At 47.8% G+C, this 11,902-nt stretch overlaps 1 protein-coding gene and 1 pseudogene across 1 annotated transcript in view; one reads left to right on the top strand and one right to left on the bottom strand.

The window, feature by feature from the left end:
- Positions 1-4,172: 4,172 nt before the first annotated feature.
- On the top strand, positions 4,173-5,163 carry LOC146557390 (olfactory receptor 2K2-like; annotated as a pseudogene).
- A 2,465-nt stretch (positions 5,164-7,628) lies between these two features.
- The window catches only part of LOC146557389 (tRNA N6-adenosine threonylcarbamoyltransferase, mitochondrial-like), a 7,273-nt gene continuing 2,999 nt past the window's right edge, over positions 7,629-11,902 (bottom strand). Inside the window, exons 6-7 of the mRNA XM_085250569.1 lie at positions 8,392-8,581; positions 7,629-7,778 (exon numbers count right to left, since the gene is read on the bottom strand). Coding sequence (XP_085106695.1) covers positions 7,629-7,778; positions 8,392-8,581 — 340 coding nt within the window. The remainder of the gene's footprint in view (positions 7,779-8,391; positions 8,582-11,902) is intronic.

Here is an 11,902-nt window from a genome sequence, read left to right as displayed (position 1 = left end):
AGAGGCAGTGCTCCAGGACAGATTTAAAAACACAGACTGGAATATGTTCACCCACACAGACCTGGACCAGTACGCCTCATCTGTACTGGATTACATCTCCGAAACCACAGACAGTGTCACCACCCAGAAACGGATCACCATGTACCCCAACCAGAAGCCTTGGATGAACCGGGATGTTCGTCTCCTCCTGAAGGCCCGCAACACTGCCTTTAGGTCAGGAGATGCACACGCCTACAGCACAGCCAGGGCTAATCTAAAGAAGGGCATCAAAAAAGCCAAACACCATTACAAAAAGAAGGTAGAAGAACACTTCTCCAACTCCAACCCCCGACGAATGTGGCAAGGACTCCAGACCATTACAGACTACAGGACCACCAAACCCTCCCCCGCATCCTCTGATGTCTCCTTCCTCAACGAGCTCAACAACTTTTATGCTCGTTTTGAGCGAGGGAACCCCACAACCACAACCAAAGCAGACATGACGCCAGACCACCAACCTCTGACTCTCTCCCCCACCGATGTAGGAGCGGTGCTGAGCAGGATCAATGTCCACAAGGCTGCAGGTCCTGATGGCATCCCCGGGCGTGTTCTCAGAGCGTGTTCTGGGGAGCTTGCAGGAGTGCTCACAGACATATTCAATCTGTCCTTGGCCCACGCTGTGGTACCGGCCTGCTTCAAATCCACCTCCATCGTCCCGATACCCAAAAACTCCAACCCATCTTGCCTCAATGACTACCGCCCAGTAGCACTCACCCCCATCATCACTAAGTGCTTAGAGCAGCTGGTCCTAGCACACTTCAAATCCTGTCTCCCCCCCACCCTGGACCCCCATCAATTCGCATAGCGCCAGAACAGGAGCACAGAGGATGCAGTCTCCATCGCACTGCACTCTGTCCTCTCACACCTGGACAACAACAACACCTACGCCAGAATGCTGTTTATAGACTTCAGTTCAGCATTCAATACAATCCACCCCTCACAACTCATCAGGAAACTGACAGACATGGGCATCAGTTCCCTCATCTGCAAATGGTTACTGGACTTCCTGACCAACCGCCCCCAACATGTCCGGCTGGATAACCACTGCTCATCTACCATCACAATGAACACCGGTGTACCACAAGGCTGTGTGATGAGCCCTTTCCTCTACTCCCTCTTCACCCACGACTGCAGACCTGCTGATGGTTCCAACACCATCATTAAGTTTGCAGATGACACCACGGTGATTGGCCTCATCAGTGACAACGATGAGGCCGCCTACAGGGAGGAGGTGGATCGTCTGGCTGAGTGGTGCGACACAAACAACCTGCTGCTTAACACCGAGAAGACCAAGGAGCTCATCGTGGACTACAGGAGGAATGCTGACCCACATCCACCCATCCACATTAAGGGGACGGCTGTGGAGCGTGTGAGCAGCTTCAAGTTCCTGGGAGTCCACATCTCCGAGGATCTCACCTGGACGACCAACTGCTCCAAGCTGGTCAAGAAGGCTCACCAGCGCCTCTTCTTCTTGAGGACTCTGAGGAAGAACCACCTGTCCTCAGACATCCTGGTGAACTTCTATCGTTGCACCATCGAGAGCATCCTGACCAACTGTATAACAGTCTGGTACGGGAACTGCTCTGCCTCGGACCGGAAGGCGTTGCAGAGGGTCGTGAAAACTGCCCAGTGCATCGCCGGAGCACCACTTCCTGCCATAAAAGACATCTACAGGAAGCGGTGTCTGAAAAGGGCTGGGAAAATCATCAAAGACCCCAGTCACCCATCACATGGACTCTTCACCCTCCTGCCCTCTGGGAGGCGCCACAGGAGCCTCCGGACTAAGACCACCAGGTACCGGAACAGCTTCTTCCCCACAGCTGTCAGACTCCTGAACTCTGCCTCCTGACATCTGACCCACGTTAAACTCATGGACTGAACATACACACACACAATGGACAACTGTACCCTCAAACACACAATAATAACATGGAGTGAACCACCACTCACAACCACTAGCACTTTATATAGCCTCTGTAGAAACTATCTACACCCTCACCTTATCTTAACTGCACTACTGTATAGCTCTGTGTAAATAATCATTCTGTACATTCAATAATCTTTAATCCTACAACTGTTTACAACTTGCATAGTTCCCATTTCTGTATAGCTGTATATCTCAGATTTCTGTAAAGTTATTTATTTCATATTCTGTATAGTTTTTCATATTTATATCCTGTTCATAGCTTGTACTCACTACAGCCTGTACATACTTAGTTATAGAATATTCACAACATACTTCATACCGTGTACATTATAACATACCATAATAGACCCATTTCTGTAATATACTTACATATCTATACTATTGCTAATATATATTGTAATATACCTATATCACTAAAGCACTTCTGGATGGATGCAAACTGCATTTCGTTGCCCTGTACCTGTGCATGTGCAATGACAATAAAGTTGAATTCTATTCTATTCTATTCTATTCTATACTCGCTCTCCAACTCTCCACATACATGACAGCAGTCCTTCTTTTCACACTTGACACACAGATTCACACGGGAAAGGTAATCCAGGGGCTCTGTAGATAAGGAGACAGGAATGAGAACGATATTCACAAAAGACACTTGACTTATCTTGAGCTGTAGCTTGACTTTCACTGACGCGTGGCAGACAAAGATCCAGCGAAGACCAGCAGTCACCTCCTGGCTTAAATGCCGTTCACCTTGATGGGCATCAGATGTGTTCTTTTCTGTGGGTGTGGGCGTGGGCCGAGGGCGTGAACCCACAATGAGTTCTTCCCCGGTGATGGAGAGGAGGAGAGAGAGAGAGCACGAGAGAGAGAAAAAGACAGAAAAGGCCGATCAGCATCTCGCCGATCCCCCAGGCCGTGACACTTGGGGCAGGAACTCGTCTCTGACCTGAAGTGGGCCCTCCACCCTTTTCCGGCTGAGGACCATGGCCTCAGATTTGGAGGTGCTGATTCTCATTCCCACTGCTTCAAACTCAGCTGTGAACCGTTCCAAAGCAAGCAGAAGGCCATCACCCGATGAAGCCAACAGAACCACAAACTAGAGATGAGATTCTGAGAACACCCACAAAGAGCTTTCGGACGTAGCTTTGCCACTGCTCCAGGTGGCTCTGCACAGAGTGGAGAGCTACATTGATGGCATCTTCTATGGATCTGTTCGCATAATTTGCAAACTGGTAATCACTGGTCTGATCCACAATGAAGACGAGTCAACGTATAGACCAGCTGTTCCACTGTTGCAGTCAGAACCACCAGGACCCGACTGTGGACGTGACAGTGAACCTTCAGACTCGCCCTAACTATACTTAAAAATAGAGTACTTACCATGGATCACGTCAGATTCCTAGGACCCACCTTTCCACGCGATCTGAAGTGGTCCCCACATATAGACTCTATCCAGAAGAAGGCCCAGCAGAGGTTATGGTTCCTGCAGCAACTCAGAATTTACAACCTGATCTCTGAGACCATGGTTTTATGCAAAAAAACTTTTGATTTACTCTTTTCTGGGCTGGAGGAAAAGGGGGTGATCGTGGTGCAACGAGAAGGTTACATGACTCTGCAGAAAATTGGAGAGGTACCTGGGATCGAATCTTTCCATTGTGGAATAGGAAAGGTAGAGAGTGAGCAGGCGGCAGAGTAACAGGTAAGTAGCAGGTAACAGGTGCAAACAAGTCTTTTTTCCACAGAGTTACTAAGAGGCAAAGACAAAACAACATTCACAAGAACTTCTTACTGTCTTACTAGTGACTTCAGCAAACGTCAGAGAGCCTGATCATTATCACTGAAGCAACAATGATCTGACTGGACTACGAAAGACTACAAACGAAAAACAGAAGAAAACCACAACAAGCCCTGGACAATTATGTTTAATTGGCATAAATGTAAAAAAATCCTAACAGTATTATGAAGAAAGCATTTTTTTTAATAAAGGTGTAAAACGTTTGAATATTTCTTTTTCAAGAACCTGCAGGTTTGTTTTATTATGTGTTTAGTACATGATACATATTAAATCCCCTGTGATTTTCTAAAGCTGTGAGCTTTCATTCCAGATCAATGATTGGCTGGTTTTAAATCCCAGCTCACATGTTGCTGTTATCTGTACCTGATAGAGGAGAGAGGAGAACAGATACAGTGAGAGACTTGGCTTCACTTAGGTCTCTCAATCACAATGAATAATGTTTCTGTAATAACAATGTTTTTTCTTTCAGGTTTCAATGAAACAATCAGTCACAGGTTTGTTCTCTTTTTCCTCAGTTTGTTGTGTTACTGCATCATTTGCCTCGTCAATGTTTCTCTCATTGTGATCATCATCTTGGACAGCAACCTCCATGAATCAATGTATATTCTACTCTGTGTCTTTTGCATCAATGCACTTTATGGAACAGCAGGTTTCTACCCTAAATTTCTCTGGGATCTCCTCTCTGATGTTCATCTCATCTCATATTACGGTTGCCTTATTCAGACTCAGGTGATTTATTCTTTTGTCTGCGGCGAACTGTCGATTCTTGCACTCATGGCATATGACAGATATGTGGCCATATGTCAGCCACTGAAGTACCACTCTATCATGTCAAAGCAAAGAGTCATTAGGTTTGCATGTTTTTTGTGGTTCACAACTTTCTGCATTGTGGCTACGAATGCCTTTCTAACATCCAGACTGAAGTTATGCAGCCCGTATCTTTCCACACTCTTCTGTGTGAACTGGATTATTGTTCAACTCGCTTGTTTTCCAGCACAAACTATAGTTAATGGCATATTTGCAAATATTACAATAATTATTTATTTGCTTCATGGTGTTTTTATAGTTTGGTCCTATATGTATATCATTCAAACATGTGTAAAGTCTATAGAAAACAGGGCAAAGTTCATGCAAACATGTGTACCACATCTCATCTCATTATTTACTTTTGTTGTGGCAATACTTACTGATATTATAAGTATGCGACTGGGTTCGAAAGAGTTGCCTCGGACCTTTCAAAACTTTGTAGCATTAGAGTTTCTTGTCATTCCTCCTATTATGAATCCTCTGATTTACGGTTTCAAACTGACCAAAATTCGAAAAAGATTTTATAGTGTTGTTATTTTAAAAAATAACTAAATTTTGTTTTATTCGATCAGAAAATAGTTTCACACACAGCTAAGTGTCACACCCATTGTTTGACATCCATTTTAAAATAAGTCCAAATTTTTTTTTATTTTTACTGAAATTTGTGTTTTATTTGGAGTTGTCTGAAAACATGTCTATTGATGTGAGCGGATATGAAGTTTTATCATTTATCTGCATTTCCCAGATGATTTACATTTTGTATATGTCTTTGCACTAAATGTATTTTTGATGGTCACCTGCCTAATTACCAAAAAAACACTGATATGTAGAAAGGCTTTAAATTTCACTCTCTTTCTTCTCATTACCGTTCAAGGAAATAACAGGCACCGTGGAGACTGCACATGTGAAAAGGATTAAAAGACAAACTGTTTTAGATGTGGCAGCACTATCAGAGTGTCAATCTATTTTGATATTATGCTGTCTTATAAATCTGATCCACAACCACATGGATGTGAAGCAGTTTTAGTCGTTTTCTCAGTTTATCCTCTTTTTCTTCAACACTTATTGAAACAGTCAGAGGTTTTAGCAACTGGACCACTTTTAGAATTTCTGTTTAATCAAACATGAAAGTCTGTTTTTACTTAACACTTGTACAATTAGGTAGTGACCGAAAGACGAGATCGCGGATACAAGCGGCAGAAATGAGCTTCCTCCGAAGGGTGGCTGGCCTCTCCCTTAGAGATAGGGTGAGAAGTTCGGCCATCCGGGAGGGGCTCAGAGTAGAGCAGCTGCTGCTCCACATCGAAAGGAGCCAGCTGAGGTGGTTCGGGCATCTGACAAGGATGCCCCCTGGGCGCCTCCTGGGTGAGGTGTTCCAGGCATGTCCCACCGGGAGGAGGCCCCGGTGCAGACCCAGGACACGCTGGAGAGATTATATCTCTCGGCTGGCCTGGGAACACCTTGGTATTCCCCCGGATAAGCTGGAGGAGGTGGCTGGGGAGAGGGAGGTCTGGGCCTCTTTGCTTAGGCTGCTGCCCCCGCGACCCGGCCCCGGACAAAGCGGATGAAGATGGATGGATGGATGGACTTGTACAATTAAATGGCTTTTCCATTGTTTGAAGGATTGAAAATTGAAGCTGAACATTTACAGTGCAAATCAGTTTTTCTACATGATAATGTGTTTGTTTTTACTGTATTAAGTAAAAAGAAATGAGAAACCTGTTAAACAGTAAGAAATAAATGTGTACAATTGCAAAAAAAAAAAAAGAAGTTCTGGTAGCTCATTTCTCAGCAGCAAGTGAGGCCAAGAAGCACCACATCCAAAACTACCAGCAAAGGCCTCCCCAATAGGCGTGTTCTCTCCCTGCTGTTCTTGACCCTCTAAACTGATTGACTAGAATGTCTTTTATTGTCACTATAAACATGTACAAAGAGATTCAGAGCATCTCCTACCCAGTGCAGACATGTGGGAAAAGAAGAAAGGGGGGTGAGGTGCACAGTTCCGTGGCACTGTATACATATGAGCAGGTCAATATCAAAAAATATCAAATATCCAAATACTGGAAAAAAACAATTGTCTATATTTACAGTGGGGTATTTGACATAAATTAAATATTGCACAGTGGTGGTAGTGGTTGTATATTCTGTGTATAGAGGAGAGGCTTGAATTGGGGGGTGAAACTGTGTCATCGGTTCACGTGTGAGTTCAGGGTACTCATGGTTTTTGCAAAGGAACTGTTCCTAAGTCTGTCAGTGTTTGTGCTGATGCACCTGTAGCGCTTCCCTGAGGGAAGTAGATCGAACAGGTCAAAACCTGGGTGGCAGCTGCCCTTGATGATGTTTGTTGCTCTGTTGAGGCAGCGGGTGAAACAATTGTCTGCCAAGGAGGGGAGAGGGCAGCCAATAATCTTCTGTGCTGCCTTGATTACACTGTGAAACTTCACTCTGTTCCCATCTGGTCAGCTGCCGTACCTTACTTTGATGCAGTATGTCAGCAGGCTGTCAATGGACGAGCAGTAGAAGACCAGCAGCAGGTTGGAGTCCAGTTTGTGCTTCCTGGGAAACTGGAAGGTGTGGACCCTCTCCAACCATTACTGTTTATGTATCGGGGGCCTAAGTCAGTGCTTTGCCACCTGAAGTTGACAATGATCTCTTTGGTTTTTATAATGGTCAGTGCTAGTTTTTTCTCTGAACACTATGATGTCAACTTCAGGACTTCCTCTCTGTAGGCTGCCTTGTCTCCCTTTGAGATAAGTCTGACTAATGTGGTGTCTTCAGCAAACTTGATGATGATGTTGTTGTTGTGGGTCGAACTGCAGTCTTAGGTTTAGAGACAATACAGGAGGGGGCTCAGCACACAGCCTTGTGGGGAGCCAGTGCTCAGCATGTGAGTGGAGGAGAGATAGGGGTCAAGTCTTACAGTCTGGGGCCGGTTGGTGAGAAAGTCAAAGGCCAAGAGTGACCAGTTTGGTGAAGAGGATATCCGGGATGATTGTATAGAAAGCTGAGCTGTAATCCACAAAGAGCATCCATCCATCCATCTGCTTATCCGGGGCCAGGTCACAGGGCCCGCAGCCCTATCAGAGAAGCCCAGACCTCCCTCTCCTCAGCCACTTCCTCCAACTTGTCTGGGGAACACCAAGGCATTCCCAGGGCAGCTGAGAGATAAAATCTCTCTAGTGTGTCCCAGGTCTGCCTCGGGGCCTCCTCCTGGTGGGACATGCCCGGAGGTGCCCAGGATGCCCGAACAACCTCAACTGGCTTCGCTTAATGTGGAGGAGCAGCTGCTCTACTCTGAGCCCCTTCCGGAAGACTGAACTTCTCACCCTATCTCTAAGGGAGAGGCCAGCCACCCTTGAGAGGAAGCCCATTTCTGCCGCTTGTATCCGCAATCTCGTTCTTTCGGTCACTACCCACAGCTCATGACCATAGGGGAGGGGAGGGACGTAGATCGACCAGTAAATTGCGAGCTTCGCTTTTACACTCAGCTCTCTCTTCACCACAACAGACTGGTATATCATCCATATCACTGCAGCCACAGCACCAATCTGTCTTTCGATCTCACGTCTCTCGTCACTCATAAACAAGACCCCGAGATACTTAAACTTGGGGCAGGAACTCGTCCCTGACCTGAAGTGGGCCCTCCACCCTTTTCCGGCTGAGGACCATGGCCTCAGATTTGGAGGTGCTGATTCTCATTCCCACTGCTTCACACTCAGCTGTGAACCGTTCCAAAGCGAGCAGAAGGCCATCACCTGATGAAGCCAACAGAACCACAAACTAGAGATGAGATTCTGACAAACCCCACAAAGAGCTTTCTGACGTAGCTTTGCCACTGCTCCAGGTGGCTCAGCACAGAGTGGAGAGCTACGTTGATGGCATCTTCTGTGGATCTGTTTGCATGATTTGCAAACTGGTAATCACTGGTCTGATCCACAATGACGATGAGTCCGCATACAGACAGGACGTGGACCAGCTGTTCCACTGTTGCAGTCAGAACCATCCGGACCAAACTGTGGAGGTGACAGTGAACCTTCAGACTCACCCTAACTATCCTTTAAATAGAGTACTTACCGTGGATCACTTCAAATTCCTAGGACCCACCTTTCCACACAGTCTGAAGTGGTCCCCACATATAGACTCTATCCAGAAGAAGGCCCAGCAGAGGTTGTGGTTCCTGCAGCAACTCAGAATTTGCAACCTGATCTCTGAGACCATGGTTTTACGCAAAAAAAAATTTGATATACTTATTTCTGGGCTGGAGGAAAAGGGGGTGATCGTGGTGCAACGATAAGGTTACATGACTCTGCAGAAAATTGGAGAGGTACCTGGGATGGAATCTTTCCATTGTGGAATAGGAAAGGTAGAGAGTGAGCAGGTGGCAGAGTAACAGGTAAGTAGTAGGTAACAGGTGCAAACAAGTCTTTTTTCCACAGAGTTACTAAGAGGCAAAGACAAAGCAACATTCACAAGAACATCTTACTGTCTTTCTAGTGACTTCAGCAACGTCAGAGAGCCTGATCATTATCACTGAAGCAACAACGATCTGACTGGACTACGAAAGACTACAAACGAAAAACAGAAGAAAACCACAACAAGCCCTGGACAATTATGTTTAATTGGCATAAATGCCTCTCTGTGAATCGCTACCTTATCGTGGTGGAGGGGTTTGTGTGTCCCAGGGATCCCAGGGGCTATGTTGTCTGGGGGCTTTTGCTACCTGGTAGGGTCTCCCATGGCAAATTGGTCCTGGGTGAGGGACCAGACAAAGAGAGATTCAGAAGACCCTTATGAAGAGAACATCGAGGGAACAGTTTACCCTTCCCGCGATAGGGTTACCGGGGCCCCGCCCTGGAGCCAGGCCCGGGGAGGGTGCCCGAGGGCGAGCGTCTGGTGGCCAGGCCTTAGTCCATGGGGCCCGGCCAGGCACAGCCCGAAGAGGAGACATGGGCCCATCCTCTCGCAGAACCACCACCCGCAGTGGGCGCCATAGGGGTCGGGTGCATTGTGTGCCGGGTGGGGATATGGAATGTCACCTCTCTGGTGGGGAAGGAGCCTGAGTTAGTGCGTGAGGTTGAGAGGTACCAGCTAGATATAGTCGGGCTCACCTCTACACATGGCTTGGGCTCTGGAACCAGTCTCCTGGAGAGGGGCTGGACTCTGTCTCAGTCTGGAGTTGCCCCTGGTGAGAGGCGGCGGGCTGGGGTGGGTATTCTAATATCCCCTCGGCTTGCTGCCAGTATGTTGGGGGTTTTTCCCGGTGGATGAGAGGCTTTGTTCCCTGCGCCTTAGGGTCGGGGAACGGGTCCTGACTGTCATCTGCGCTTATGCGCCGAGTGGCAGTTCAGAGTACCCAGCCTTCTTAGAGTCCCTGGGACGGGTGCTGGAAGGTGCTCCACCTGGAGACTCTGTTGTCCTGCTGGGAGACTTCAATGCTCACGTGGGTAACGACAGCGAGACCTGGAGGGGCGTGATTGGGAGGAACGGTCTCCCTGATCTGAACCTGAGTGGTGTTTTGTTATTGGACTTCTGTGCAAATCACAGTTTGGCCATAACGAACACCTTGTTCGAACATAAGAGTGTCCATAAGTGCACATGGCACCAGGACGCTCTAGGCTGCAGGTCGATGATCGATTTTGTAATCGTATCACCAGACCTGTGACCATATGTTCTGGACACTCGGGTAAAGAGAGGGGCTGAGCTGTCAACTGATCACCACCTGGTGGTGAGTTGGATAAGGTGGCGGGGGAGGATGCTGGACAGACCCGGTGCACCTAACGCATAGTGAGGGTGTGCTGGGAACGTCTGGCAGAGGCCCCAGTCCGCGAGATCTTCAACGCACACCTCCAGCAGAGCTTCAACAGCATTCCGAGGGAGACTGGGGACATTGAGTCCAAATGGACCATTGTTGGGAGATTTTGAGTTTTGTGTCATGTTTATTTTGTAGCTTCATTTAAAGGAAGAAGAGCTTATGAGTTGTACAACTGCAGAATAGGGAAGTGAGACATTGCGTGCAGAGAATATGTGCTATGACCGTTAAATGCCTTTTTTCTGTTTCAACAGATAAGCTAACGTCCCTCCTTTTAAGGAGTTGTTATTGAGTTCTATACATGCCACACCTATTGTTGTGAAAGCTGTTTGAGTATAAAATAAAGGATGTACTGATGCCCCGCGTGATTCCTCTGTGACACATCTAGTGCACACGTTAGTGCAGAACAGATCGGATCGTGTCAGGGCATCGCCCATGTACATGCAATATCTTTGAGTCTGTGTTTCTTGCCTCCTAAGAGTTTTTTCCTCACAACCATGTTCAGCGTCTCCATTGACGAAGCTGCTGCATTGAGCTGTGGCTGCAAGGTGGTTGGTGCCTGCCGTGGTGGTAATCCCTGAACCAAATGGTGGACACCAGAGGTGAAGGGAGCCACCAGGCTGAAGAAGGAGTCCTATCGGGCTTGGTTAGCCTGTGGGACTCCAGAGGAAGCCGACAGGTATCGACAGGCCAAGCGGAATGCGGCTCGAGCAGTGGCTGAAGCAAAAACTTGGGTGTGGGAGGAGTTCGGAGAGGCCATGGAAAAAGACCTTCGGACAGCCTCGAAGAGATTCTGGCAAACCGTCAGGCATCTCAGGAGGGGAAAGCGGTGCTCTACCTGCACTGTGTATAGTGCTGTCGGAGCGCTGCTGACGTCGACTGAGAAAATGGTCAGGCGGTGGAAGGAATACTTCGAGGACCTCCTTAATCCCACTGACACGTCTTCCAAGGAGGAAGCAGAGTCTGGGGATGAGGGGAATGACCCGCCAATTTCCAGGGGCGAGGTCACTGAGGCATATTAAACAACTCCTTGGTGGAAGAGCCCCTGGTGTTGATGAGGTCTGCCCCGAGTTCCTGAAGGCTCTGGACGTTGTAGGGCTGTCCTGGTTGACACGCCTCTACAATGTTGCGTGGATATCAGGGGCAGTACCCCTGGACTGGCAGAACGGGGTGGTGGTCCCCATCTTTAAGAAGGGAGACCGGAGGGTGTGTTCCAACTACAGGGGGATCACACTCCTCAGCCTCCCTGGGAAAGTCTATGCCAGGGTGCTGGAAAGGAGAGTTCGTCCGCTAGTCGAACCTCGGATACAGGAGGAACAATGCGGTTTTCGTCCTGGTCGCGGAACACTGGACCAGCTCTTTATCCTCTCAAGGATACTTGAGGGTGCATGGGAGTTTGCCCAACCAGTCTACATGTGTTTTGTGTACTTGGAGAAGGCATTCGACCGTGTCCCTCAGGGTGTCCTGTGGGAGGTGTTGCGGGAGTATGGGGTGTCTGGCCCATTGCTACGGGCCATTCGATCCC

Source organism: Mchenga conophoros, linkage group LG16, assembly GCF_057382185.1.
Source record: "Mchenga conophoros isolate Kocher_MC1m ecotype Shallow Benthic linkage group LG16, M_conophoros_male_GT1.1, whole genome shotgun sequence".
NCBI classification, from domain to species: Eukaryota; Metazoa; Chordata; class Actinopteri; order Cichliformes; family Cichlidae; genus Mchenga; species Mchenga conophoros.
The sequence above is the reverse complement of the archived record's forward strand: the minus strand, read 5'-3'. Positions and strand labels throughout refer to the sequence as shown.